This window comes from Festucalex cinctus, chromosome 9 (genome assembly GCF_051991245.1).
Source record: "Festucalex cinctus isolate MCC-2025b chromosome 9, RoL_Fcin_1.0, whole genome shotgun sequence".
Classification (NCBI taxonomy): Eukaryota; Metazoa; Chordata; class Actinopteri; order Syngnathiformes; family Syngnathidae; genus Festucalex; species Festucalex cinctus.
The window spans coordinates 21546316-21571814 of NC_135419.1; the positions used below are offsets into that span (position 1 = coordinate 21546316).

A 25499-nucleotide genomic window follows, 5' to 3' on the forward strand; every position below is an offset into this window, starting at 1 on the left:
CTTTCTAAACTCGCAAATTCCTGACTTTTCTTGCAAATTTGCCACTTTAGAAAGTCCCACATTTATGATTTTTTTTTCTCGCAAATTTGCCACTTTAGAAAGTCCCACATTTATGATTTTTTTTTTCTCGCAAATTTGCCACTTTAGAAAGTCCCGTATTTGCTACTTTCTAAACTCACAAATTTACGAGATTTTTTTTCTAAAAAATTTGCCACTTTAGAAATTTGCATATTTGCCACTTTCTCAACTTGCAAATTTACGAGTTTTTTTCTGGCAAATTTGCCCCTTTAGATAGTCGCAAATTTCCAGCTTTTTACACTTGGAAATTTATGGGTTTTTTTCTCCCAAATTTGCCACTTTATAAGGTCTCAAATTTGCCACTCTCTAATTTGGCAAATTTATGATTTATTTTTCCTCGCAAATTTGCCATTTTAGAAAGTGGCAGATTTGCGAGAAAAAAAAACTCAGAAACTTACTCGAAATCCACATAGCGTATCTATAGTCTAATTTGAGGATTGGTTGGTGGTTAATGGGACTGTTTATAAAACAAAAAGGTAGGAATGGAGATGGATTCATTCTTCATTTCAACTTCATACAAAGTATTGGCGCAAACATTCAAGTAGTACGCTACGTGAGTTTTTTTTCTCGCAAATCTGCCACTTTAGAAAGTCGCAAATTTATTATAAATTTCTTGCAAATTTGCCACCTTAAAAAGTCGTTTCCCTTTGTTTTCTTGGGTTCCTTAATTGGTTCCACGTCTGCTTCTTTACACTTGCAACTAAGGATGATTTGTACGTTTCTGTTCCGATTTTGCTTCCTTGTCATTCATTGTTTATTTTCATGTGCAATTGTTTGGTTCTGCGACTGGACTGGTTCCTTATTTGGTTCTGTGTGAGCTTGCTTGTTGCTTGCATGCGCACACACGCACACACCTTACTTGTGTGCGCGTACGAGCGGCTGTCATATTGTCACTGGTAGCCGAAGTACAAAGTATATTTTGTGTGAATGTTTTTTCATTGAGTGCGATGCTAAATGGACTTTTCAAGGTGAAAGTGTTCTTCCAGCAGCAGCTTGACAAATGAATTTTTGGGGGGGTGGGGAGGGGGCGGTTGGGAGCGAGCGGGGGTGCGAATGTTTTTTTTTTGTTTTTTTTGTTTTGTTTTGTTTTTTTTCCTCTTTTCCCCCCGACAGACGAGCAAGCGATGGCGGGGAAGCCGCTCGGCCGTTTGGTCGCCCAACCTGGCTGCGTTCGTTCGTGCGCGATGCAAACAGCTCGCTAACACTTTATCACGGAGGAGGACGAAGATGATTATGATGAACATCATTTGCTGAAATATTCCTCATATTTATCTGCAACATTCCCGACAACAACAAATCAAAATAAATCAAAGTAATAGAAATTATTCCGCAACAGTTTTAGTCTGAACAAAGATGGAAGCACATTTTATGGAGCAAAACAGAATCAGAATCAGATTCAGTTCTGCACTGTTGGTTTGAAATCGTTTCCTGTTGTTTGATTAACTTGTTGACTGGCGGCCATTTTGAGTGAAGCAACCCCCTTTGCTCCCGGCTGTTTGACTGGATTTGGACTGGTTTTGCAAGGCCCACAGAATATTGTCTTCTATTGCTATCAAAAAATGGAACCCACTAAAAGAAAGATTAAAGTCTCTTCTTTCATCAGGAAAAAAAAAATAGTATAATTCTATCTGTTTCCGTTTTGCAGCAATTAGCATTAGAATGTTGAATACACTGTCAAAAAGAGCTTGTTGCAACATGGCCCTGGTAGATCTCTTATACTCTGCTGCCACCTGCGGGCCCTTTATGTAATTACTACCATTTTTTTTCACCCAATCGCTGTAGTTGAGAGGCTGCATCAAAGCCTTATGTATGCTCTAGCATAAAAAAATAAAAAATAATATATATATATATATATATATATATATAGAAATCCGTCTTTGGGACCCATTTAAAATGTAACGTATTTTTACGTTTTTGGGAGCAAATGAGTTAAGAACCACACGTACACACAAGGGCTGCACGATATTGGAAAAACATGCGATATGCGATTATACTTGCTGAACATAGCGATATCGATATTCTTGCGATATTTAACATGTACCTAAAGAAATTAAATTTTTATTACCTAATGAAAGAAAAACATTTTTCATGTGGCAAAATAAGCAACCTTAATGTAATCTTAGATAATCATTGTAATTATGTCTTGATAATTTTTCAACTATTGAATGGCAATACACATTTTAGTTAGCATCTGACTGATCAAATTCATATAAAAAGCATAAAATTCCATATAAAACTTATTGCATGCCTTTGCGATATGCATATTGCAAGGGCCAATATCACGATATCGATATTTTTTCGTTATATTGTGCAGCCCTAGTACACACACGTACAGTTTGAGTTGATGGTGATTCCTTGAGGATCTGTCGACGCGACGTTTGTCCTGCGTGGCTCGTCCGAGTCCATCTGTGCTGCAAACCTTCATCACTGGCCTCCTCCTCCTCTTCCTCTCTCTCCTCTTTTTTTCTTCCTCTTCTTCCTCTGGTTGCTCCTCCCTCCCAGTCAGTTAGCAGGTGTTCTTTTAAGGGTTAGCGTGCGCGCGCGTGCGCGTAATGCGGCCCCAGGGTCCGCTTTCGGCCGCCGCCGCCATCCGAGCGAAGACGCCACTCTGCCAAAAAGACCCCCGCCCCCGTTTTGTGAGTCCAGTGGGGTGGGGGGGTTCAACTTGCTGCCTCTTAAACTGTCTGAAGTCACGCCGACCTTCAAAGTGTGATGTCACCAAACTCTGCTGCGACCGTTCGCTCGGGTTGTCAGTTGAACGGTCGTTCAGCACGCAAGTGGACGGTGAGCGGTCACATTACCGGCGACCAGTCGATAGTAGTCACTTGTTAGTATGCGTTAGGGATGTAACAATATCCAAATGTCACAATATGATATTATCACAATATGAAGGTCACAATACGATAATTATGACGATATTGTCGGGCGGTTGGCGATATTTAAAAAAGGTCACAATATTGTAAAAAAAACAAAACAAAAAAAACACAATATTGTGCTTTTGTACATAGCATCAATGTTATGTTATTTTTATTATGTTATGTTGCTAATGCACGCACACATTTTCGTCCACATATTGACTGGCTTCACAGGCATATTCCCTTCCCCTTCATCTGACCATTAGTGTCGATTTGAAACATCGAAGGGCCAAAACATGCCGGGTGAAAATTAAACTGCACTAAAAAAAGTAGCCACCAGAGGGTGCTACAACTGCACAAATGGAAATCAACCTGATTTATTTTTTTTGACAGATGTGCTGCTTTTAATATCGTGAACGTGACGACGACGATATATTGTGGCAAGTTTAATATCACGATATCGCGCTTATCGTTACAACCCTAGTATGTATGCACGGTGACCAGACAACATACACATTCCATACCAGTCAGCAGCATGCGTGGCGACCCTTCACAAATGCACACATGCACAGTGACCAAGTCGCAAGAGTGACCAGCCGTTACGTAACTGGCGTATATCGTTGCCAACTCCCTGAAAAATATGTACTTCCTATGTACTTCCACTACGGCTGGTTAGATGGACCCAAATATCGGTAGAATCTATACTAACGTGAGTATCGTATTGGATTGATACCAGAGCGCTACTATCAATATTTTACATGTATTTATTTATATTTTTTTTATATTTATATTTTATATTTATATTTATATATTTATTTTGCTTTCTCACGGGTAGGGATGGCAATCGAAAACCGGTTCTTGTTGTGAACTGGCTCCCAGTCTTTCAATTCCTTGGCATCGTTTGCCGTCTTTTTGCCAACGATTCCCTTATCGGTTCCATGTCGGACAATGACGTCACCGCGCGTATCCGTGCGCGACGAGCAACGCTTGACAGTTTGTTGATATTTTCCAAGAAAAGCTAACAGGGAAACTTGCAATATTTACAAATGTTGACATCACAAATGTTGAGAAATGCTGACTTTAATGACTGCGTAATATATCGAAAAAATATCGATATTACGATATTGGCCCATGCAATATGTGTATTGCAAAGACATGCAATAAATGTTGACATTAGGGCTGCACAATATATTGAAAAAAATATCGATATTGTGATAATGGCTCATGCAATAGTTGAACATTATCAAGAGCTAGTTACAGTTAAGAATACATTTGCTTATTTGGCTGCATGAAAAAATGTTATTCTTTTATTAGAAAAAATGTAATTTTTTTAGGTTCATGTTAAATATCGCAGTAATATCTATCGCTATATTCAGCAACTATATCGCATGATTTTCCAATATCGTGCAGCTCTAGTTGACATGACATGTTGCCTTATGACAACATAATTGTCATGACTCAAGTCATGCAGGAGTAATGTTTGGGTCTTGTTTCATGTCTGGGGTCACGCCTGGTTTAAGTTTGAGTAGAGTTCATGACCGTGCGCCCGAGTTCACGACACGTTACGTGTCTGTTTTGGGTATTGATGTAACAGCATCCAGTTGCAGCTAGTTTAGTTTTAGGCTATATGATGTCTAGACTATATAATGTCAACGATCGTTTATGCTATATGGTGTTTGTTGATGTCAGGAACGATCTGTAATTATGGAGTCAACAGCCAATCAGAGAATTCCATGTCAGTACTAGTACTCGCATGTCTAGCCACAACCAATGAGATTGATTGACTGTCTATTTAAGGGTCTGAGAATTGTGTGTGTTTTGAGACTTATTTGTGTCTGTGTTTGGAATCCAACCTCTCAGCACACAACAATAATAGACATTATGGCATGTTTAAGAATACAATAAAGCCTTTTTTTTTTAATTAATAGAACAAATGATTTAAAATACCATAATATTTTATTAACCTAAAAGTGCTTGGTATCGGTATCCGCATCAGTATTTAACTTGGTATCGATCGATACCACAATCTCAAGTATCGCACCGCACTAACTTCCGCAAGCAACATTACATCGACCAATAAGATGGGCGGATTCTGTATCGTCGTACTAAATGAATGTGCCGTCAGCTCATTGGTCACAGAGCAGGGGGCGGTCCTTGGAAGGTAACCGTAAATTGTCACATAAAGGGCACTGTTGTTCATTCATTCATTCCATTGATGTTTTACAAACTATTTTTAACACTCACGGTATTACGTGGACAAAGCGCGTCCCTTGACAACTCAATACGGAACGCGTACTGATAGTTGTAAATACGGGACGATTCCGTATTTCAAGGAGACGGTTGGCAACCATACCGACGTAGTGGAAGCGACAATATCCTATTAAGCTAATGTGCTAATGGCTAACAGGTGCAGTGTTTACTGACGAGGCGGTGCAAGAGAAAATGGTTGTTCACGGCTACATGATGGCGATGGGGGGAGGGCTTAGCTTATCTTAGCTTAGCTTACTTTATCTTAGCGGCTGCGTAAGTGCGGCGTCTGGCTAATCGCGCCTTCTAATCCCGCCTGTCAAACGCTCCAATCAAAGAGTGCGATGCACCGCCACCCTTTAACCGGCTAATCTCCGGGCCGCTGGAGGATTCTGGGAGGAAAAAAAAAAAAAACATTCAGGAGGAAGACGGAGACGGGCTGAAACTCATGCACACTGCTCCCCCCCGCCACGGACGTTCAATGTCCGCTCAAATTCAGACCAGCCTGAGGCTCTGGGCCACCGAGTTAGGAGCGCAGGTGTGTGCGCGTTCGTTAATGTGCGTGTGTGTGTGTGAACGCTAGCATGCATCGATCCATCGACCGATACCCCCCCCCCCCCCCCCACCTGTGCTAGCAGGCTTAAGTGTTATTTAGTCGTCAGTCATTAATGAACACGCTCACATCCTGCTGCTGTCAATCACACGCACAAAAAAAAAATAAAAAACGCGTGCACGTGCTCTTCCTGCGATGTCGTCGTGTCTCTGCTTCCTGTCACCAAACTTTCATACACGAGCCCAAGAAGATTTTCCTTCAAGTGTGAGTGGAGTCATGTTGTTCCCGTGTTGTTCCTAAACGTAACTAAAACACACAGTGCATGTTCTTGTGACAGGAAGTGAGCAAGCAAGGGGGCGTGGCTTGCCAGCCCGAGAGGCTTCCCGTCAGCGGCAAGATTATGACATTTAATTATCACTGCAACTAACAATTATTTGCACGAATCTGTCAATTACTTTTTCAATTAATTGATGAATCAGATAAAAAAATAAAAAATAAAAAAATAAAAACACAATATAACAAAAAAATATCGATCGCGATATTGGCCCATGCAATATGCAAATCGGAAAGACATGCAATAAGTTTCATATGTAATTTTATGCTCTTATCTGAGTTTGGGATAGGCTCCAGCACCCCCACGACCCTTGTGAGGAGCAAGCGGTTAAGAAAATGGATGGATAGATGACATATAAAGTATATAAGAGACACATAAAATAAAAATTCACAAAATATCATATTGACGGTACAGTTATCATTACAATAATCATTAAATCTATGACTAATGAATTCCTTGTTGCACCTTTTAAGTAAAACAAAAAATGCTTGAGATGAAAATGAAGTGAAATTTGATCTCATAAAAGTGAATGTGTGTATATTTGTATGTGCGTGTTTCTTGTTTTTGTTCTGTTGCCGCGTTGTCGCCCTTTTTTTTTTTTTTTTTCTATTTTCATCACCACCTCCGAGAAGGTGAAAAGTCGTGGACGGCGGGTTGCCATGGCGACCCCTCTGACCGGAAGGGACTTCCCGAGAAGTCATCCTCCAAGGATGGACTGGACGCCAGCCAAATATCACATGGATTGGTCGCTGGTCTTGCCGCGTGAGAGGTCGAGGTGGTGTCCCGCCCGGCATCCTGCCGGCGCCTCGTAACACCTCTGCGCGGCGGGTGTGTGTGCTGACGCAGCGGCATCATAGAAAACGCCGACGGCAGCAAGAAAAAACTGTGACAGGAAGCGGCGACGGAGGCGACCGATCGCGGCAATTTGTCGAGCAAAGTGCTGGCACGTTGTCGCCTGCTGGAGCGGGCGGCGCCGCATATGGCCAGCACATTCGCAATAAAGACAATGCCGCATATATTTGCATGCCTAATGTGCCGGCCGTTTAATATGCAAATGAGGCTTCTGGTTGCGGCCAATCGGCGAGTGGCGTCGGATGAACGGAGCGAGTGACACAGGAAGTGACGCGACGGCAACTTGAGAGGTGGATGCAAAATCGAGTGCAGCTGACAGCTGAAAACTTTTTTTTTTTTTTTTTTTTGGGTCATCGCTGAATGGCATTCAAATTTAAATTAATTTAGTTTATTAATTTATTTTAAATGAATTATGTTAAATAAAATTTTAAATTATATGATTTATTTGTTGAACAAATTTAATATAATTTAATTTAAATTAAAAAATAACGCGACAGCAATTTGAGGTGGATGCAAATCGAATGCAGCTGACAGCTGCAAACTTTTTTTTGTCATCTCTGAATGGCATTAAAAAATTACATTTAAATTTAATTTTAATTTAATGTATTAATTTATTTATTTTAATTTTTTAAATTATTACTATTAGTATTATTATGTTAAATCAAATTTTATTTATTTATTGAACTAATTTAATGTAATTTAATTTAAATTCAAAAATAAAAACGTGAGGGCAACTTGAGGCGGATGCAAAAGTGAATGCAGCTGACAGCATTAAACTTTTTTTTTTTTTTGTCATTGAAGAATGGCATTTAAAGATAAATTAAATTTTGTTTTAATTTATTAATTTAGTTTATTAATTTATTTTTAATTAATTATGTTAAATACAATTTTTAATTATATGATTTATTTGTTGAACAAATTTAATATAATTTAATTTAAATTTAAAAATAACGCAACGGCACCTTGAGGTGGATACAAAATCGAGCGCAGCTGACAGCTTTTTTTTTTTTTTTGACATTTAAATTTAATTTCATTTTAATTGAATGTATTAATTTATTTTAAATTATATTTTAAAAGTTATTATTTATTATTATTATTATTTTTGTAAATTAAATTTTAAATTACATTAACTAATATAGTGCAGCTGACAGCTGCAAACCTTTTTTTGGTCATTGCTGAATGGTATAAAAATGTTAATTTTAATTAAATTTAATTTACATTTAATTAATTTATTTGAGATTATTTTTGTTAATTATTACTATTATTATTTTAAATTAAATGTTAAATTATATTTATTTATTTAACTAATTTAGTGCAGCTGCAAACCTTTTTTTTTTATCATGGTCATCGCTGAATGGCATTCAAATTAAAATTTTAATGAATTTAATTAATTTATTTAAAATTAATTTTTTTAAATTATTACTCTTAGTATTCGCACTCGTATCCGCTGTTGTCGCACGCCGCGGACGGAAAGATCACGTATGGAATCGCGTTTTTGTTTTTTTGTTTTTTATAGCGCGGTCCAAGGTCGGGCCAGATGGCGCCAACCTTGACGCTGACCGCTGGTCCCCACGCCGCCACCGCCGTGCCGCCGCCGCCACGGCAACACACCTGACTAGACCAGCGCAGCATCGCACCCGCGCGTCGCCAAAACAGATGGACGGAAGCACGGAGCGTTCAAAAGCTCAAATGTGCTGAGAAAACACACACGCTTGTGCCAACTCGCGTGTGCGTGTTTGTATGTGTGTTGATGATGCATCTTCAAAGGAGGCAAAATTACATTTTCGGTGCAATGTTTGCATCATTATTTCTTTCTCTTTATCAGCAACCAATCGACTGTATGAATGCGTAAGCGTGTAAATGCGATGTTTAATGATGAAAGGTCCGCCTGCAGGCAAAGTGGATCCAAGAGCAATAGATGACTTGATCAATTGATCAATTTCCACCTGAAAATCAAGATGATGATGATGATGATGAAGATGCCACGCACGCCACCTTGTGATTGGCTGATGTACGATGGGGCTGGGTCTAAAAAATCGATATATCGATATCGAATGGATACTCCTTTTCATAGCGCAATATCGATTGCTAAAATTATGAATCGATAGTTTTAAATTAATAGAGCGTTTTCCCCCCTGTAAATGAATGTGCCAAATACCCCCAAAAAGAAGTCAGGTAAGATTGCATGAAATCCTGACTGAACTGAATCGATGATCAATTTGAATCGAAACGATTTTGGAAATCGGAATCCATACGATACGGAATCCTACGATGTTGAAATGGAGCCGTTCGAGTGGGTCGTTGTCGTTCGCCTCGATAGCCGTGGTCAACATTCTTCTGGTTAGTGAGCATTAGCACATAAGCATTAGCCTCATCGTTAGCATAGCAAATACCGTAACGAGTGCCCCTCTCTTAACCCTGGTGCATGTGTGTTTGTGTCTGAATGTGGGAGACACATTACAATGAGGTGTAAGTCAGAGTTGGATTGGAAAATGGGGGGAAAAACATTTCATTAAAAAAAAAAAAAAAAAGCACGAGGCCGACACGCACACACTTGCACACAGGTCTGTTGTTGTCATTACTGCATGTCAGCCAGCAGCATGTGGAGCGGTTCCAGTCGAAAAAATGTTTCTGCTCCTCCCACAACACCTGCAGAAGCCCCACGGGATGCTGGGAAGTGTAGTGTGTCAGTGTGTGCGCACGCGTGCGCGCATGTTGGACCAAGTTGCAGCATCTTTGCGAAGTATGTGATGAAATGTTTGTGCGAATGAACAATGTCATCGACGGGAGCGAACGTGTGATGTCATCAAGATGAGACGGAAGAGGCTTCCTTGCGCTAACACTAACGTTGCTAGTTCGTAGCAGAGGTGCTAGCAGGCACTCGTGTGGGTTTCGATATGGGCGCCACTCAAACGTTTGGGTTATGTGACCAGTGGAGTGTTCAATGCCGGGCCACTTGGTCTGTTCACTTTGGATCCGCTTAAACTGGTTTCAAAACCAGTTTGATGCCTCGATTTCAAGTTGACTCATGACCACATTTCTTCTCCCGTTTCAAGATCACTTCCACTTCAATTCATCAAAAGATCCGCTTCAAGTTCATTTCAATTCCAAGACAATCCAGATCTGTTTAAGACTCATTTCAGATCCACTTCCAATTCGATCCGCTTCAGATCCAGTTCAAATTCATTTGAGATGGTCTAATTCACTTGTGATGGATTTGAAGTTAACCAAAGAGCCAATCCATGTCCACTCCAGAGCCGCATGAAAATCATTTATGATCCGGGTCCAATTCAATTCAGATCCGGTTTGGCTCCACTCCAAGTTGCTTTTTTGGATCCACTCAAACTGGTTTCAAAACCATTTGGATGCCTTGACTTCAAGTTGACTCGCGTTCACATTTCTTCCCCCGTCTCGAGATCACTTCCACTTCAATTCGTCAAAAGATCCGCTTCAAGTTCATTTCAATTCCAAGACAATCTAGATCTGTTTAAGACTCATTTCAGATCCACTTCCAATTCGATTCGGTTCAGATCCATTTCAAGTTAATTCGAGATGAAGGTCTAATTCACTTGTGATAGATTTAGAGTTGATCAAAGATCCAATCCACGTCCACTCCAGAGCCGCATGAAAATCATTTACGATCCAGGTCCGATTCAATTCAGATCCAGTTTGGGTCCACTACAAATTGCGCCGTGAAGATTTCAGTTCTTTAGATTCCATTTTGATTCAACACTGGAGGAAGTCCACATTGCTTTTTGGATCCGATTTTATTATAGTTTGAGAATTTTTCATCTGTCATTTTTATTTCATTTCTAGTTTTGATTTTGTTTTGTTTTTTAAATTGAGTTAGTTTTAATTCGTTTTCAGGGTGGTTTTGTCAGTTTTTATTACTTTTAGATATTTGATAAATGCTTAATTTTAGTTTACGTTTAGTTAGTTTCAATATTAGTTTTTGTGTATTATGCACAATATTTAAAAAACAGCATGGGAGTGATGTTGCTGCTAGATGACACTTTCAAACGTCCTTATTCCACTTAATATCAAAAATAAATTGACTTCAAATCACATTTCAAATCATCCCCAAAGGCTCGTGAATTCAATTAATGACCAAAGACAAAAATTGACATTTTTTTGCTACAATTAGTTTAATTTTGTAAACATAAAAGGGAGTTTCGGTCAGTTTTCGTTTTTTTTAAAAGCATTTTTGTTTTTATTTTATTTCATTACTGAATTTTTTTTTATTTAATTTTAGTTTTAGTTTTTGTTGTTAGTTTTAGTTTTTTTCCTTAGTTTTAGTTCACTAAATTGGTTTTATTTAGATTTGTAAACATAAAATATAGTTTCAGTTAGTTTTCATTTTTTAAAAAGCATTTTCGTTTTTGTTTTATTTTATTTTGTTACCGAAATAGTTTTTTGAATTTTACTTTTAGTTTTTGTTTTTAGTTCTGGTTAACTCAAATAACCTTGCTACACGCACGCACACACACACGATCCCTTGTATGCTTTCTGTGGTCAATCAAATGAGTTGTTGTTGTTGTGCGCTTTTGAACCCGCCTCCACTTCCTGTCCCCATGTGGAGAAACTTTGGGAACTCTTCCTTAAGGTCGACCCGAACCCACAAATGTTCTTGTGTGTGCGTATGTGTGTCCGTCAAAAACGGATGCACTTTCACGTCACACACTGACTTGTGTGCACACGCACACACACGTGTCTGCGTGCATACAAGTAGACAAAAAAAACAAAACACAAATAAGCACACACCCGTGTCACATTCACATTCTCGTACACACGCACACACAAATTGTGGCAGCAGCAGAGTAAAATCAATCATAAATAAATCAATAAACATGTGTTTCAAATATTTCATTTTTCCACCACATGACGCGAGCTTAGCGTCACGGTCGCTTTAGTGACGGCAACAAACGATTGGTCGCACTCAACAGGACAAAGAAAAACACGCACGTATAACGGAGGAGGCGTGATCAATAGGCGGAGTCAAAACATGTGAACACCTCTGTTGAAATGCCGAACGATGCCCGGGCTAGTCTGCTAATTAGCGTCAAACAAGAACAGTTAGCATCACGTGATGACGTCATGATGTCAAATTGGTTCCGTCTGCCAGCTTGCGTGGCGCCGCTCTGCAGGTCGCCGCCTGCGTAACACGACGTGACCGCGTGTGTGCGCGCGTGGACCTGCAGAAGTTCAGGTGTGTGCGTGTTGTCATCTGAATCCAACCCAATTGTTTCCCATAATGCAGTGGGATGACATAAAGCAGCAGGAGGCAGAATACAAAACAAGCTGCAGGCCACATATTGGGAGGGGGGGCGTGGCCTGTAGTCTATTTCTTTGTTGTTGTTATTATCAACACGTATCTTTTTTTTTTTTTTTTGTCCATTTGCGCAGATCTCAACGGGGTTGTGCTCATTTTGTGTGAAATCAGACAAATGACATGAGTGACATCATCATTTTCATCCTTTGAAGTTTGTAGGCCACGCCTCCTGGCTGACGTAGCCGAAAGCCTTTTTTGTTTTTCTGTTTCGCGCTTGTGAGTAGCAAGGTTGAGTGAACTAAAACTAACAAAAAAACTAAACGTAAAATTAAAAAAAAAACGTCATTTATGATAAATAAAAACAAAAATGTTTTTTAAAAAACGAAAACGAACCAAAATTACATTTTATTTGTGTTTTAATGAGGCATGAAATTCAAAGTTTTGCCTCACAAGCTGAAAATGCTCATTTGTCGTCTTTAGAATATAAAAAAATGGTCTGAAGTGTTTTGTGTTTTTTCTTGATGCTGCAGGTTCTTCCTCAAGTTCTTCCTCAAGTGCAATCAGAACTGTTTGAAAAATGCGGGCAACCCGAGAGACATGAGGCGCTTCCAGGTCAGTCGTACGCCAACCGCTAAGCGCTAACGGCTAAGTGCTAGCTAAAGTGTTTTGACTGGTGTTTGGTGGCCGCGCAGGTGGTGGTGTCGACCACGGTCAACGTGGACGGTCACGTGCTGTCTGTCTCCGACAACATGTTTGTCCACAACAACTCCAAACATGGCCGCCGCGCACGTCGCCTGGACCCGTCCGAAGGTAAGAATGTGTCCTCCATTTTGCTTTTTGGCCTTTTTAGGGGACCATTGTTCAATTGGCAGTAAAAAAAAAAAAATCCTTTTTTTGAAAAAAGAACAAAAAAAAAAAACGTTGCTTAAGTTGAATCAAACCAGAGTTGTTGTTTTTTTGTAAACTTTAGTCATGGTGTATTCTAGCCACTGTATGTACAAGTCTTGATACTAGTACTGATTATGTCATCGTCATAGATAGCCCTGCTGGGTCCATATTTCCCTCCATTTTACCGTAAAAGACCCCAAACCACGCGAGGGTGCAACGATGAATCGATAATCAAATTCTTTTCATCATTGATGAATTGTGAAGATGTCCTTTTGCCATCTAAATGGTTAAAATGTTGCGTTTCATGACCTTCCGATAATTTTGGTGTGGCTAGACCTTTTGATGTATGCGGCAGCTTTCAAAAAAAAAAAGAAAAAGAAAATTCCAAAAACAATTTTGTTCACAAAATAAAATAAAAACGAAAATTAACTGAAACTACATTTGATGTGTACAAAATTAACTAAAACTAACTGTATTATAGCAAAAAGGTCCTTCATTTTAGTATTTGGTAATTTGGAATTTGGAATTTAATGCATGAGCCTTTGGGGATGATATTAAATATGATTTTAAGTAGATTTATTTTGATATGAACCGGAATAAGGATGTTTGAAAGTGTGTCACACAGAAGTTACGTCATTGAACAGCAGCCAATAGAAAAGAACCAAAAGATGATCACTCCCATGGTGTTTTTGAAATATTGTGCACAAGTAATACGCATTAAAAAAAAAAAAAAGTAATACTGAATCTAAGAAAAGCACCTTCAGATGACGTCACTCCCATGGTGTTTTTTTAAATATTGTGCACAGTAATACACATTATAAAAAAACCAAAAACCTAATACCGAATCTAAGAAAAGCACCTTCGGAAGACGTCACTCCCATGGTGTTTTTTTTTTTATTTTTTATATTGTGCACAGTAAAACACATTTAAGAAAAAAAAATAATACTGAATCTCAGAAAAGAACCTTCAGACATTTTTTTTTTAACTAAAGCTAAAACTGAAACGAACTCAAACTAAACTAAAACTAATTATTTATTAAATAAAACTAATCATAGAACCACCATGAAAACCACCATAAAAAGAACTAAACGTACTTAAATGTAAAGAAATAAAACTCAAAATGAAATAATAATGAAGTCAAATGAAAAAAATTCTGCTATGCTGCTTGTACCAATCAATCGCTTCCTTTGTCGTGTCGGCGAATGAGCAAAAGAAAAATGTGAGCATCCGAGCTGGAGATGAAGAACATGTTGTGGGCGCAAAACTTTTTGGTCTTCCTTTGTCCGCCTCCGTCTTTTAACGAAAGCCCGCCCGTTTGGGACGCGGCCCCGAGTAAAACAAGCCCACGTTCACGTCGCTGCGCGCCTGCCCGTCTGGGACGCGCTGCCAAGTAAAAGAAGCCCTCCCAGAGTGGGTCATCAAAGAGACGTCTTTTGGTGGCGGCGGCGGCAGCGGCGTCCCGGCTGACGTCCTCTTTCAAGTGCGCTGGCGACCGGTGGCGCTTATCTCGGCGGGCGGGCAAGCGGGGGCGTCGCCGACAGGATGCAGATGAAAGGCGCGTTCACTTCCTCGCGTGGCCCACGACGCGTTTGGCCGGCACCTGGCTGGGAGCAAACAAACGCACCTTGACACCAATCTGTCGCCGACGCGTCAGCTTGACGTTTCTTCTTGAGACCGCCTTGACGGCGCTGAGGGGGGGCGGGGCGCCGGTCCTGGTGGTCCAACGAAGGCTCCTCATCTTCTTTCATCTGCTCTTCAAAAAAGGTGGCAACATCTGCCCGCGTTGTTTGTTTGTCCCCGAGACCGCTGTCCTCCAGACGGGATCCTCGTCTGCTTTTGTTTACCGTCCTGACAAAAGGCGGGAAATGGATGTGCCCGTTTCTTTTCTTGGCCCGTCTTCATCTCAGGCTCGCCACGCTAACGCTCACCCCTCCCCCAGGGTGATTATACATTTCACATTTTTTAATTTCAGTTAGTTTGGATTTCATTTTGGTTTTTAAATCTATTTACTTTTAAGTCGTTTTCAGGGTGGTGCTGTTAGTTTTGATTGTTATTGAATAAATTTTAGTTTAATTTTAGTTAGTTTTAGTTTTGTTTTTTTTTGTTTTGTTTTTAAGGGTGTTACTTGTGCACAATATTTAAAAAACACCATGGGAGCGACATCATCTGAAGTAGTGATCGCTTGGCCAGTTAGATGGCCGTTGTCTCGAAGCAAAAGGTCAGAAAGAAGACAGGTGGCGGCCACCTGTGCTACCCAGGTGAGTCTTGGGTGTCCAGGGGGCGGCACCAGCCGTGAGGAGGAGGGAGAGATGTCAGTGAGAAGTTGTTTTGCCGCTATATTGTCGTGACCGAGCAGATGAAGTCGCCGCCTCTTGATGAGGGCGGAGACCGGTGTTGGATTTCCTTCCCTGGCGTTGATAGTCTCGTTGCGGATGAAATCGTACCAGCGGACACGTAAAATAGTTGGCAAGCAGTGCCTGTGGAATGTGTCCAGGCAGTGTTGTATAACAGCAGAGAACGTCCAATTTTCACTGGCGTAGAGTAAGACTTGGGATGATGACGGAGTCGAAGAGGCGGAGTTTGGTGGCCAAGCGGTTAGATGGGCTCGACCACACCCTAGAGAGCCTGCCATCATCTTTTGGTGCTTTTCTGTTGGCTGCAGCGTGATGACATCACTTCTCTGTGACACGTTTTCAAACGTCCTTATTCCGGTTCATATCAAAATAAATGGACTTCAGATCACATTTCAAATCAATGCATTAAATCAATTTCCAAAGACGAAAACCAAGGACATTTTTGCTACCATTATAGTTTTAGTTAGTTTTGTACAGAAGCATAGAGCTGCCAATGTGGAGTAAACTTTTTTGGCTGGCGAGTATTTTCGAACATACTCTCAAATGAGTATTTTCGAACATACTCTCAAATATGTTCGAACATACTCGCAAATGCATTCAAAAATACTCGCAAATGCGTTCGAATATTTCTCGAACATATTGAAATATGTTCGATCATACTCGCAAATATGTTTGAACGTATTTAACAGTGTTGCCGGTAACGCGTTACTCAAAAAAGTTGCTTTCTAAAGTAACTAATAGTCTAACGCGTTACTTTATTCTACAAAGTAGTCTGATTAAAGTTACTGTCCAGAGAATCAATGCGTTACTCCACATTTTCATGCAGAAGGCAAACTATCTCACTGTTGTAACAGTCACAAACAACTACTGCTAACTACGAAGATGAGGCAGAAGTCATTGATCACCACACTGAATTCAGCCATGGTCTGGTCATGAATGGTTTGCACATTCAAAACAAAAGTGATGATACTTTTACTACTAGTTTTATTAACCAACAGGCACACAACACAACAAAAAAAGTGTGCATTATGGACCATAAAAGTGGTAAAAAAAATAATTTATTTCCATCCTCAACTGGTCCGTGAAGCATTATGGGATGCGGTCGTCTCCGCCCTCTCGCCAGGGGGAGTGACGTCAGACAAGTTACGTTTTCAGTAGGGGTGGAACAAAAAAACGATTCGACCGAACCATCGTTCGTCAAGGGGAGCTAAACGACCGTATCGGTTGCGAGTGAGGCTTTATGGTTTTCATAACAATAGCAAGAGTTCTGCGCCGTGCTCTACTTGTTTTGTTTACATTTCAGTAGCATCACCATTCAAGCTACTTCCGTGTTTCCGTGCTCGCGACACGGCGCGCACGCGCGCAATGAGTGACAACATACAAATGGAGACAGTTAGCAGAAGCCGGTGCCGTACATCTCGGTATTTCCCATGGCTATCGAGTCCTCTCGGTGCACGTGTATGTCCCGGACCGGCGTTGGTACTGCGCGCGAGCCAAAAAGAATAACTCCCGTGACGATCCAATGCATGGATTCAAACGACACAGGTATGTCCCACAGCCAACACACCAGCTAAGCTAAAAGCACACTGCAAGTATCTCATTTCTCAGTTTGTGGCTCCCTGTCAATGTCTACAACTAGCATGAGCAGCAGAACTGAGACGTGCCCGCGATTACGACAGCCCAAAAAACAAAATATAAACAGTAGTGATTCTGTGGTCATCATCGTGTCTCAGATTAAAAAAACAAAAAAAGATGTCATACATTAACCAAAAATGAAAGTGATGACAAAAGAAAAAACAATTGTTAAATACAAAAATTGTTGATTAAAAAGGGAAATGAACTTTTGGAAATATTTTTGCATATATTAAGTGGTTAAAATGTGTTTGATAGATTTATTGTTCCATAAGGTGGCTTCATATTTCTTTTGGCTGGACGGTAGGTTTATTTCATGTCTTAAATTTATGTTTCTGAAATACTTCACAATGTGCAAATATTCTGTTTAATTGTGTTGGTGTCTGTCTAAAGGTTAAATATTTATATTTAACATTAAATTATCAACCTTTTGTTTTCCTGATCCTTATTTTGAAGAGAAAAAACAAACAAACCAAAAAACAATTATAACTGTCAATAACTACTAATAAATATTTAAACTGATACATGTGTACACACTGGAATAGCGGAACAAACAAACAATAGAGGAATTTAGGGGATTTTCATTTTCAACCTGGATAGATTTTTATTTTTTGTTTTATAAAAAGTATTTACGTTACAAGAAGTCAAGAGAGACTGCCTATTTTGTTTTTCATAAAAAAAACCTTTATTTTCATGTTAAAAATGCACTTTCAATAAAGTATTTGGAACTCCGTTTCTACCGCATTATTTTTATGTTGAGATGGTGTTATCGGCAGCTGCTGAAAGTAACTAAAAAAGTAACTTTTAATCTAACTTAGTTACTTTTAAAATCAAGTAATCAGTAACGCAATTTAGTTACTTTTAAAACCAAGTAATCAGTAAAGTAACTAAGTTACTTTTTCAAGGTAACTGTGGCAACACTGGTATTTAAATATGTTCAAACATACTTGCAAATATGTTCAAACATACTTGCAAATATGTTCAAACATACTCGCAAATATGTTTGAACATACAAACAAATTGAACAAATATGTTCGAGCGTACATGTAGGCTACATGCTACAAAGTTAGCATACCTTCCCATAATGCCAAGGGGTATTATTTGCGCATGCGCGAGTGAAAACAAAACCCCATATTTTAGCCATTTGGGCCAATTCATTACTCATTAGAAAATTAAGTAGACAAAAAACAGTGTTTATTCGTAACTTTTACGATTTATTATGTCTGCCGTGCATGATTTAGGTTCATCATTTTTTTCACTCGCGCATACGCAAATAATATCCGTGGCATTATGGGAAGGTATGCAAACTTTGTAGCATGTAGCCAACAAGTATGTTGGAACATGTTTTGTGAGTATGTTCAAACATATTTGCGAGTATGTTTGAACGTATGGGGTATATGCCACGGAAGAGGCGAACGTGAGTTTGTTTCCGCTCCGGGTTGCGAACGCGCAACCGAGGGGCACAAAGTCGGAAGCACAAGTATTTTTGATGCAGCCCACACGTCGCAAACCGAACCGGAAACAAACTGATGTGCAAAAACAGTTCCGCCTCTTCCTTGGCATATACCCCATTTGTGAGTATGTTTGAACATATTTCAATACGTTCAATCATATTTGGGAGTATGTTCGGACATATTACAATACGTTTGAACATATTTGCAAGTATGTTCAAACACATTTGCGAGTATGTTCGACCGCATTTGCGACTATGTTCAAACATATTCTAAATGTTATATTGAGTTTTTATTGAGTATGTTTGAATTTATTTGCAAGTATGTTCGAACGTATTTGTATGTTCGAACATATTTGCGAGTATGTTCGAACATACTCGCCAGCCAATGTTTACCCCACATTGGCATCTCTACATTTCCGTAGTTTTGTAAACATAAGATGTAATTTTAGTTTTTGTTTTTTAAAAAGCATTTTCATTATTTTATTTTATTTTATTTTATTTTATTTTATTTTATTTTATTTTATTTTATTTTATTTTATTTTATTTTATTTTATTTTATTTTATTTTAACGAGATTGTTTTTTCCTTAGTTTTAGCTCACTCAAATAACCTTGAGCCTGAGAGAGGACACGCCCACCACAAACCTGATTGGTGGAAATCCAAAAATGGGCACGTCGCACCAAAATGGCACCTTTTCACTTTTGCGTCACACGTGAGCGCGTCAATCAAAACAACAACAATACTTGTGCGCGTGCGCGTCTTCTCCTTCCACATTGATGTGCGTGCGTATGTGTGCGCGTTGTGAAGCAGCCACGCCGTGCATCAAAGCCATCAGCCCCAGCGAAGGTTGGACCACGGGCGGCGCCACCGTCATCCTCATTGGAGACAACTTCTTCGACGGGCTGCAGGTGGTCTTCGGGACCATGCTGGTGTGGAGCGAGGTGAGGCCCGCCCTCACCTGCCGTGTTTCTTGTCGCAAGCGCGTCTTGAACGCATGTTTTTGGCAGCTGATCACGCCGCACGCCATCCGCGTCCAGACGCCGCCTCGCCACATTCCCGGTGTGGTGGAGGTCACGCTGTCCTACAAGTCCAAACAGTTCTGTAAAGGAGCGCCGGGACGCTTCGTCTACACAGGTCAGCTTCAAATTGCTTTTCTCATCCTGATTGATTGATTGATTGATTGATTGATTGATTGATTGATTGATTGATTGATTGATTTGTATCAGGTACATATGAATAAACATTTCTGTTAATATGCCCGAATGAACCAAAAGGCTATTTTCCATCTGCAGTCCCTCCCGAGTCAGATCATAAATGTCACCCTAATAATAAAAAATAAAAAAAATACTAAAATGCACAACAATAACAACACATTCACAAAAATACTATTCAGCTAAAATTGCATTTTTTATATTTACTAAAATGTACATTGAAACCAACAAGCGATAAACAAATACAGGAAACATTTGTGTTGACATTTCTGAATATCAAGTAAGCATTTCTTCCAACTGGACAGCTTATTCCTTGATGAACTACAAACAAGGTTTACCTTTTTTATTATTAAATTTCATGAAATATCATTTTGAAAATGCTACACAAGTTGGCAAATATAAAAAAAAATATTTCATAAGAAATGGGATTTATTAGGGGTGTTAATAAAAATCGATTCGGCAAGATGTCGCGATATAACAGTGCACAGTTTTTGTATTGATTCAGTATGCAGCTGAATCGATATTTAATCAATTGTTGATGGAAAAATATTCAACAAAACGTCTTACTTAGGCTTCACACTTGAAGCATGAAAAAATGTTATATTCCTGGAACATTAATATTTGATTCAGATTGCAACCTGATTGTGTTGAAGTTTCAGTGATTTAAATACATCAGTATCAAAGTTTACTGATTAGTATTTTCTAAATTTGAGTTTGAAAAAGAAAATCACAATAATCGACTTTCAGATTTGTGTTGGGATTAATCTGTATCAAATCGAATCATGACCTATGAATCGTGATCGAATCGCCAGATACGAGGCAATTCACATGCCCTAGTATTTATTTAAACTTTATTTACAAGGCATATAATTATAATAAATAATGAAATATGTATGTATTGTATTTAGATATGTTTAAATATTATTTGTTTCATTATTTGTATTAATTGTACATTTTTTACAGTGGATTACTTCACCAATTTCATAGGAGAATCAGAAAACTCTTTTAAAAGTTGAAGTGTAAAGTTGGAAAAAATAAACTCAATATAACATTTAGAATTCAAATAATATGTCATAATCACAATATTGAGAATATGTGAATAAGAAAGTGTTGAAAAATGAAAATGTAAAATGGTTTAGGAGTGTTGACAATGATGGAATCCGGCTCAATCCTGCGGCATCCAACCTTTTCCAGTTTTATCAATACTATTTATTAAAAAAAAACACACACACACACACAAAGCACTGTACAAAGATCAAAACAAGCAATTGAGCGAGGCGAGCAAAGAAGTAAAAAAAAAAAATATGAAGACACGCACAACACTTGTGTCCAGTCGAGACATGACAAGGACGTCCGGGCGTCCTTGAACGCATCACAAAGGTCACATGTCAGCTGTTGAGCCCGATAAGGAAATGTCAAAGTGTGGCGTTGGACCCTCTCCCCCCAACCCCTCCTCACCTGGCCATATTTTCACAATGGCCGCCGTTGCTGTCGACGTCACTTGCGATTGGCTGGCCAGATAGTCACTCGCCTTTTGTCGGACTAAAACCCGAAGGCGGAAGTGCCGTGATTGGCCGATGATGATGATGTCGACTGCGTGACCCCAGTTTGACCGGAACGCCGCTAGCTCACACGCAGCAACGCGGCGGCGGCGTGATGAAAGGAAGTCTTGCTTTGAAGTCGGCTTTTGATTGACAGCCCTCCGGGACTTCCTGTGTCGTCAATAGGGACCGATCACACTGCGACGAGCACACGCACTCGAGGAGCTAATGTGGGCTAATTAGCACTTTCTCAAAAGGCCGACGAGTCTCATCTCAGGTGGGGAGGAGGAGGAGGGGCCGCGTCGTCGCGTCAGTGGGAGGTGATTAGCCGCTAATTAGCATGCGTGCAGCCACGAGCGGCCGGCCCAGGGAGGAAACGGTGACGGGTAACTGTCTCTCTCTCTATATATATATATATATATAGAGAGAGAGATCGATATATATAGATATATCTATATATATGTATATATATATATATCTATATATATGTATATATATATATATATATATATATATATATATATATATATATATATATATATATAGATCATCAGTGGGATGAGATCACTTGATCCAGTCATTGGTCAGTGATGACATCACAGATAATCCACAGACATCCAAGATGTTTCGGAAGAGCGGGACGTGAATGACGCATGGTCGGCCAATTGGCAGGAAGTGAGAAGAACCTGGAAGTTTCTGCCTTCCCGTCTGAATGAATGCAACGTTGGGACGAAGGGTGAGGAAGAAGAACCAACCGTCATCATCGGCGTCAGAGACGGCAAATAAGCGTCCGTTCACGGGGACGGGACGAGAAGCAGGCCGAGCGGAATCAGGCGACGGACGTGACGGCGCCTTCCTTCACGCCATCAAGCTCACTTTAGGAGGATCAGACGCAATCTTTGCAACAAAATGGATGCGGCGCGAGCGCATCGAGTAACGCTTCTCGGGAACGTAATCAAGTGGACAAGATGTCGGCGGCGGAAAGCGGCGAGCTGGAGAATGTTGATGCGCACACTCGCCTTGTTGATTTTGGAGGAGCTCGCCGCCGGTCGGGCAAACGAGGAAGCCAGACAACAGGAAGTGGACGGCCGCTCGCTCACTCGCGTCGCTCATCAGCTGTTTACGGAGGCTGAAGTTCTCTTTCATCAGACCGATTCAAACGATTGCTCGCTTGCTGTTCCGATTGGTGTTCCGTCTTCGTGAAATAAAAGATGACTTGACTTGATTCTGGATTTCCCACATTTCCTTTGCCATCGCGCCGAGACCGAATGCATGCGAGGATTCTTCACATGAAAAGTTAAGATTCAGTCAGATTACGGCCCAGATTCCGATTCACCATCGGATTAAGATTTCCATCTATAGGAAATAATTTGGTCGACGAAATTTTTGTCTTATTTTTCGTCACAAAAATCTTTTTGCTTAAATAAAATTGCTCTTTATTTTCATCGACTAAAATTGGATTACAACTAAAATACAATCCGACTACTAAAACTTTAATTCATTTTAGTCAAAAGATTATAACTTAAATTCAAATTTCTAGTCAAAATGAGCACTGCTATTCAGGTTCTGACTGAGATATTCCGATTCCTATTTCAATTAAAATGCAGGTTTTCATTCCGATTTACACTGACATTTAGATGCGTTCAGATTGAGGTTTCAATTCGGATTCATCTTGATGCTTAGATTCAATCAGATTCTAATTGAGATTTTCCATCTTGATATTCAGATCTAGTCAGGTTAAGATTAAGATTTGACATTGTGATCCATCTTGATTTTTTTGATCCAGTCAATTTACGTTTAAGATTTTTATTCCGATTGATATTTTGATTTTGGTTCAGATAGATGTTTATTAGAGCCACTTAGATTGAGATTTCAGTCTAATCAGGTCCTGACTGAGATATTCCTGCAGATTCCGATTCCTATTTCAATTCAAATGCAGGTTTTCATTCCAATTTAGATCGACATTTAGATGCGTTCAGATTGCGATTTCAATGTGGATTCATCTCGATACTTTAGATTCAATCAGATTCAAATTCAGATTTTCCATCTTGATATTCAGATCTAGACAGGTTAAGATTAAGATTTGAAATCAGAAATATCTTGATTTTTTTTTTTTGTTTTTTTTGTTTGATCCAGTCAATTTTTGTTTAAGATTTTTATTCCGATTGAGATTTTGATTTTGTTTCCAGTTGATGTTTACATCCAGATTGAGATTTCAATTCAGATTTATATTGCTATTAGATTGTCTCATTTGGAATCCGATTGATGTTTCGACTTGATTTTTAATGTCTGGTTTTGAACATTTGGATTGAGAGTCACAATTGGTCCGCTTCCATTTCCCGATTTGAGATTTGATTCCTGGTCTGAGTTTTGAGGTGATGTCGCAGGGGGGAAATGCATTTTGGGTTCAGGTGTGATTGTTTTCCGCCACAAAAGTCTCTGTGGGATTCCGGTGGTGCGTTGGTGGCGGACCACAAATCCGCGGACGCTTTGTCACTCTTCACCTTTTTTTTTTTTTTTCCCCCATTTCAGCGTTTCTTCATCGTCTTGTCTCCGCCTCCGGCCGCCTCTGACAAATTAGATTGAACGTCTGCGGGCCGGGAAAGCCAAACAAATATTGTTCTAATGCTAATAGCGAGCGTCTGCGAGACGCCCGCTCGCTCGCCCGCTTCGTATTCATGAAGGCCGCACTTATGCAAATGAGCGCGAGGAGGAGGCGGCCTGTCAATCATGGTTAGCCGCTACAAGCGCTAACGCCGACAAAGACCCTCTGACAAATTGTCCCCAAAGTCAAATTTGACAGCGTTTTTATGATTAATGGACTTGATCGGCGAAGACTAGTCGCTCTCGACTCCGTCTTCGCCCGCCGTTGCCGGCCGGCAGGAAGTAGATTTGAATTAGTAACCAGTCATTTCATCAAGTCCTGGCCAAATCGGATGACTTCATCATCATCGCCATGGCGACGGTGCAGCTCACTGAAGCTCGTGTTTGTGTGTGTTTGCGCAGCCTTGAACGAGCCCACCATCGACTACGGCTTCCAGAGGTTACAGAAGGTCATCCCTCGCCACCCCGGAGACCCCGAGAGGTTACCTAAGGTCAGTGTTTTCTTGCATACACGCACACACACACATTCTGCATTCGACCAAGTTGTGTTTTCTGTCGTCTGTGTTGCATCTGCTGGCTCAGATTCAGATTCAGTTTACACGGCGCATTGATCCAGATTTGCTTTCAAATTGAGATTGATTGATCGTTATAGTTGCTAAAAGATTTCGGTGGAGTTTGATGTGGATTTTCATTCCGATTCAGATTTGAAGTCACATTGAGGTTGACTTTTACCATGTGATTTGGATTCAGACCATTTCCATTCAGATTTAGTTTCAGATTAAGATTGAGAACAAGATTCAGATTTTGGTTCACGTTGAGAGTTACATTGAGATTTTAATTCAGATAAGGATTTAGATTTCGTTTTTTGGAATCAGATTCTGATCCATTTTGGATTCATACAGCCAGGCGGTGTACGTTTTTTTGCTTCACATGGGAAATTGTCACGTACAAAATTGTGAGATCCAGATTAGATTGAGATTGACGTCTAGATTCAAAATAAGATTTAGATTCCGATTGAAATTTAGAATTGAATTTGCTTTTATTTTGAGATTGAGCTTTAGATCATTTTGGAATCAGATTCTGATCCAATTCTGATTCATACAGACAGGCGGTGTACGTTTATTGCTTCACATGGGAAATTGTCATGTAGAAAATCGTGAGATCCAGATTAGATTGATATTGACTTCTAGATTCAGAATGAGATTTTGATCTCATCTCGATTGAGATTCAGAATGAGATTTTGATCTCATCTCGATTGAGATTCAGGTTTGAATTCACTTTCATATTGAGATTTTGAAATTCGGTTTTACATTGATGTTGACATTGAGTCTTAGATTGAGATTGAGCTCCAGATTCAGAATGCGGTTCCGATTCTGATTTGATATTGAGATGTGGATTTGCTTTTACTTTCAGATTGAGTTTAAGTTCAACATTTTGATTTAGATTTGCATGTAGTCCTAGATAGAGTTCAAGTTTAAATTTAAATAAAGATTGAGATTTAGTTTTTTAGAATCAGATTCTGATCCAATTCTGAATCAAACAGCCAGGTGATGTACGTTTATTGCTTCACATGGGAGATTGTCACGTACAAAGTCGAGATTGGTGAAGCAGATGGTGTGAGATCCAGAT

The 25499-nt window shown here is 39.7% G+C and overlaps 1 protein-coding gene across 4 annotated transcripts in view; it reads left to right on the forward strand.

The window, feature by feature from the left end:
* LOC144025625 (transcription factor COE3-like) overlaps positions 1-25499 on the forward strand; it is a 68988-nt gene that overhangs the window by 30564 nt on the left and 12925 nt on the right. For 3 of the 4 annotated variants that reach the window (XM_077531865.1, XM_077531868.1, XM_077531866.1), the window contains exons 8-12: positions 12719-12800; positions 12881-12998; positions 19322-19455; positions 19522-19648; positions 24273-24361. In XM_077531865.1, the coding sequence (XP_077387991.1) occupies positions 12719-12800; positions 12881-12998; positions 19322-19455; positions 19522-19648; positions 24273-24361 (550 nt within the window). The remainder of the gene's footprint in view (positions 1-12718; positions 12801-12880; positions 12999-19321; positions 19456-19521; positions 19649-24272; positions 24362-25499) is intronic. The other variant, XM_077531867.1, reaches the window with a different exon arrangement.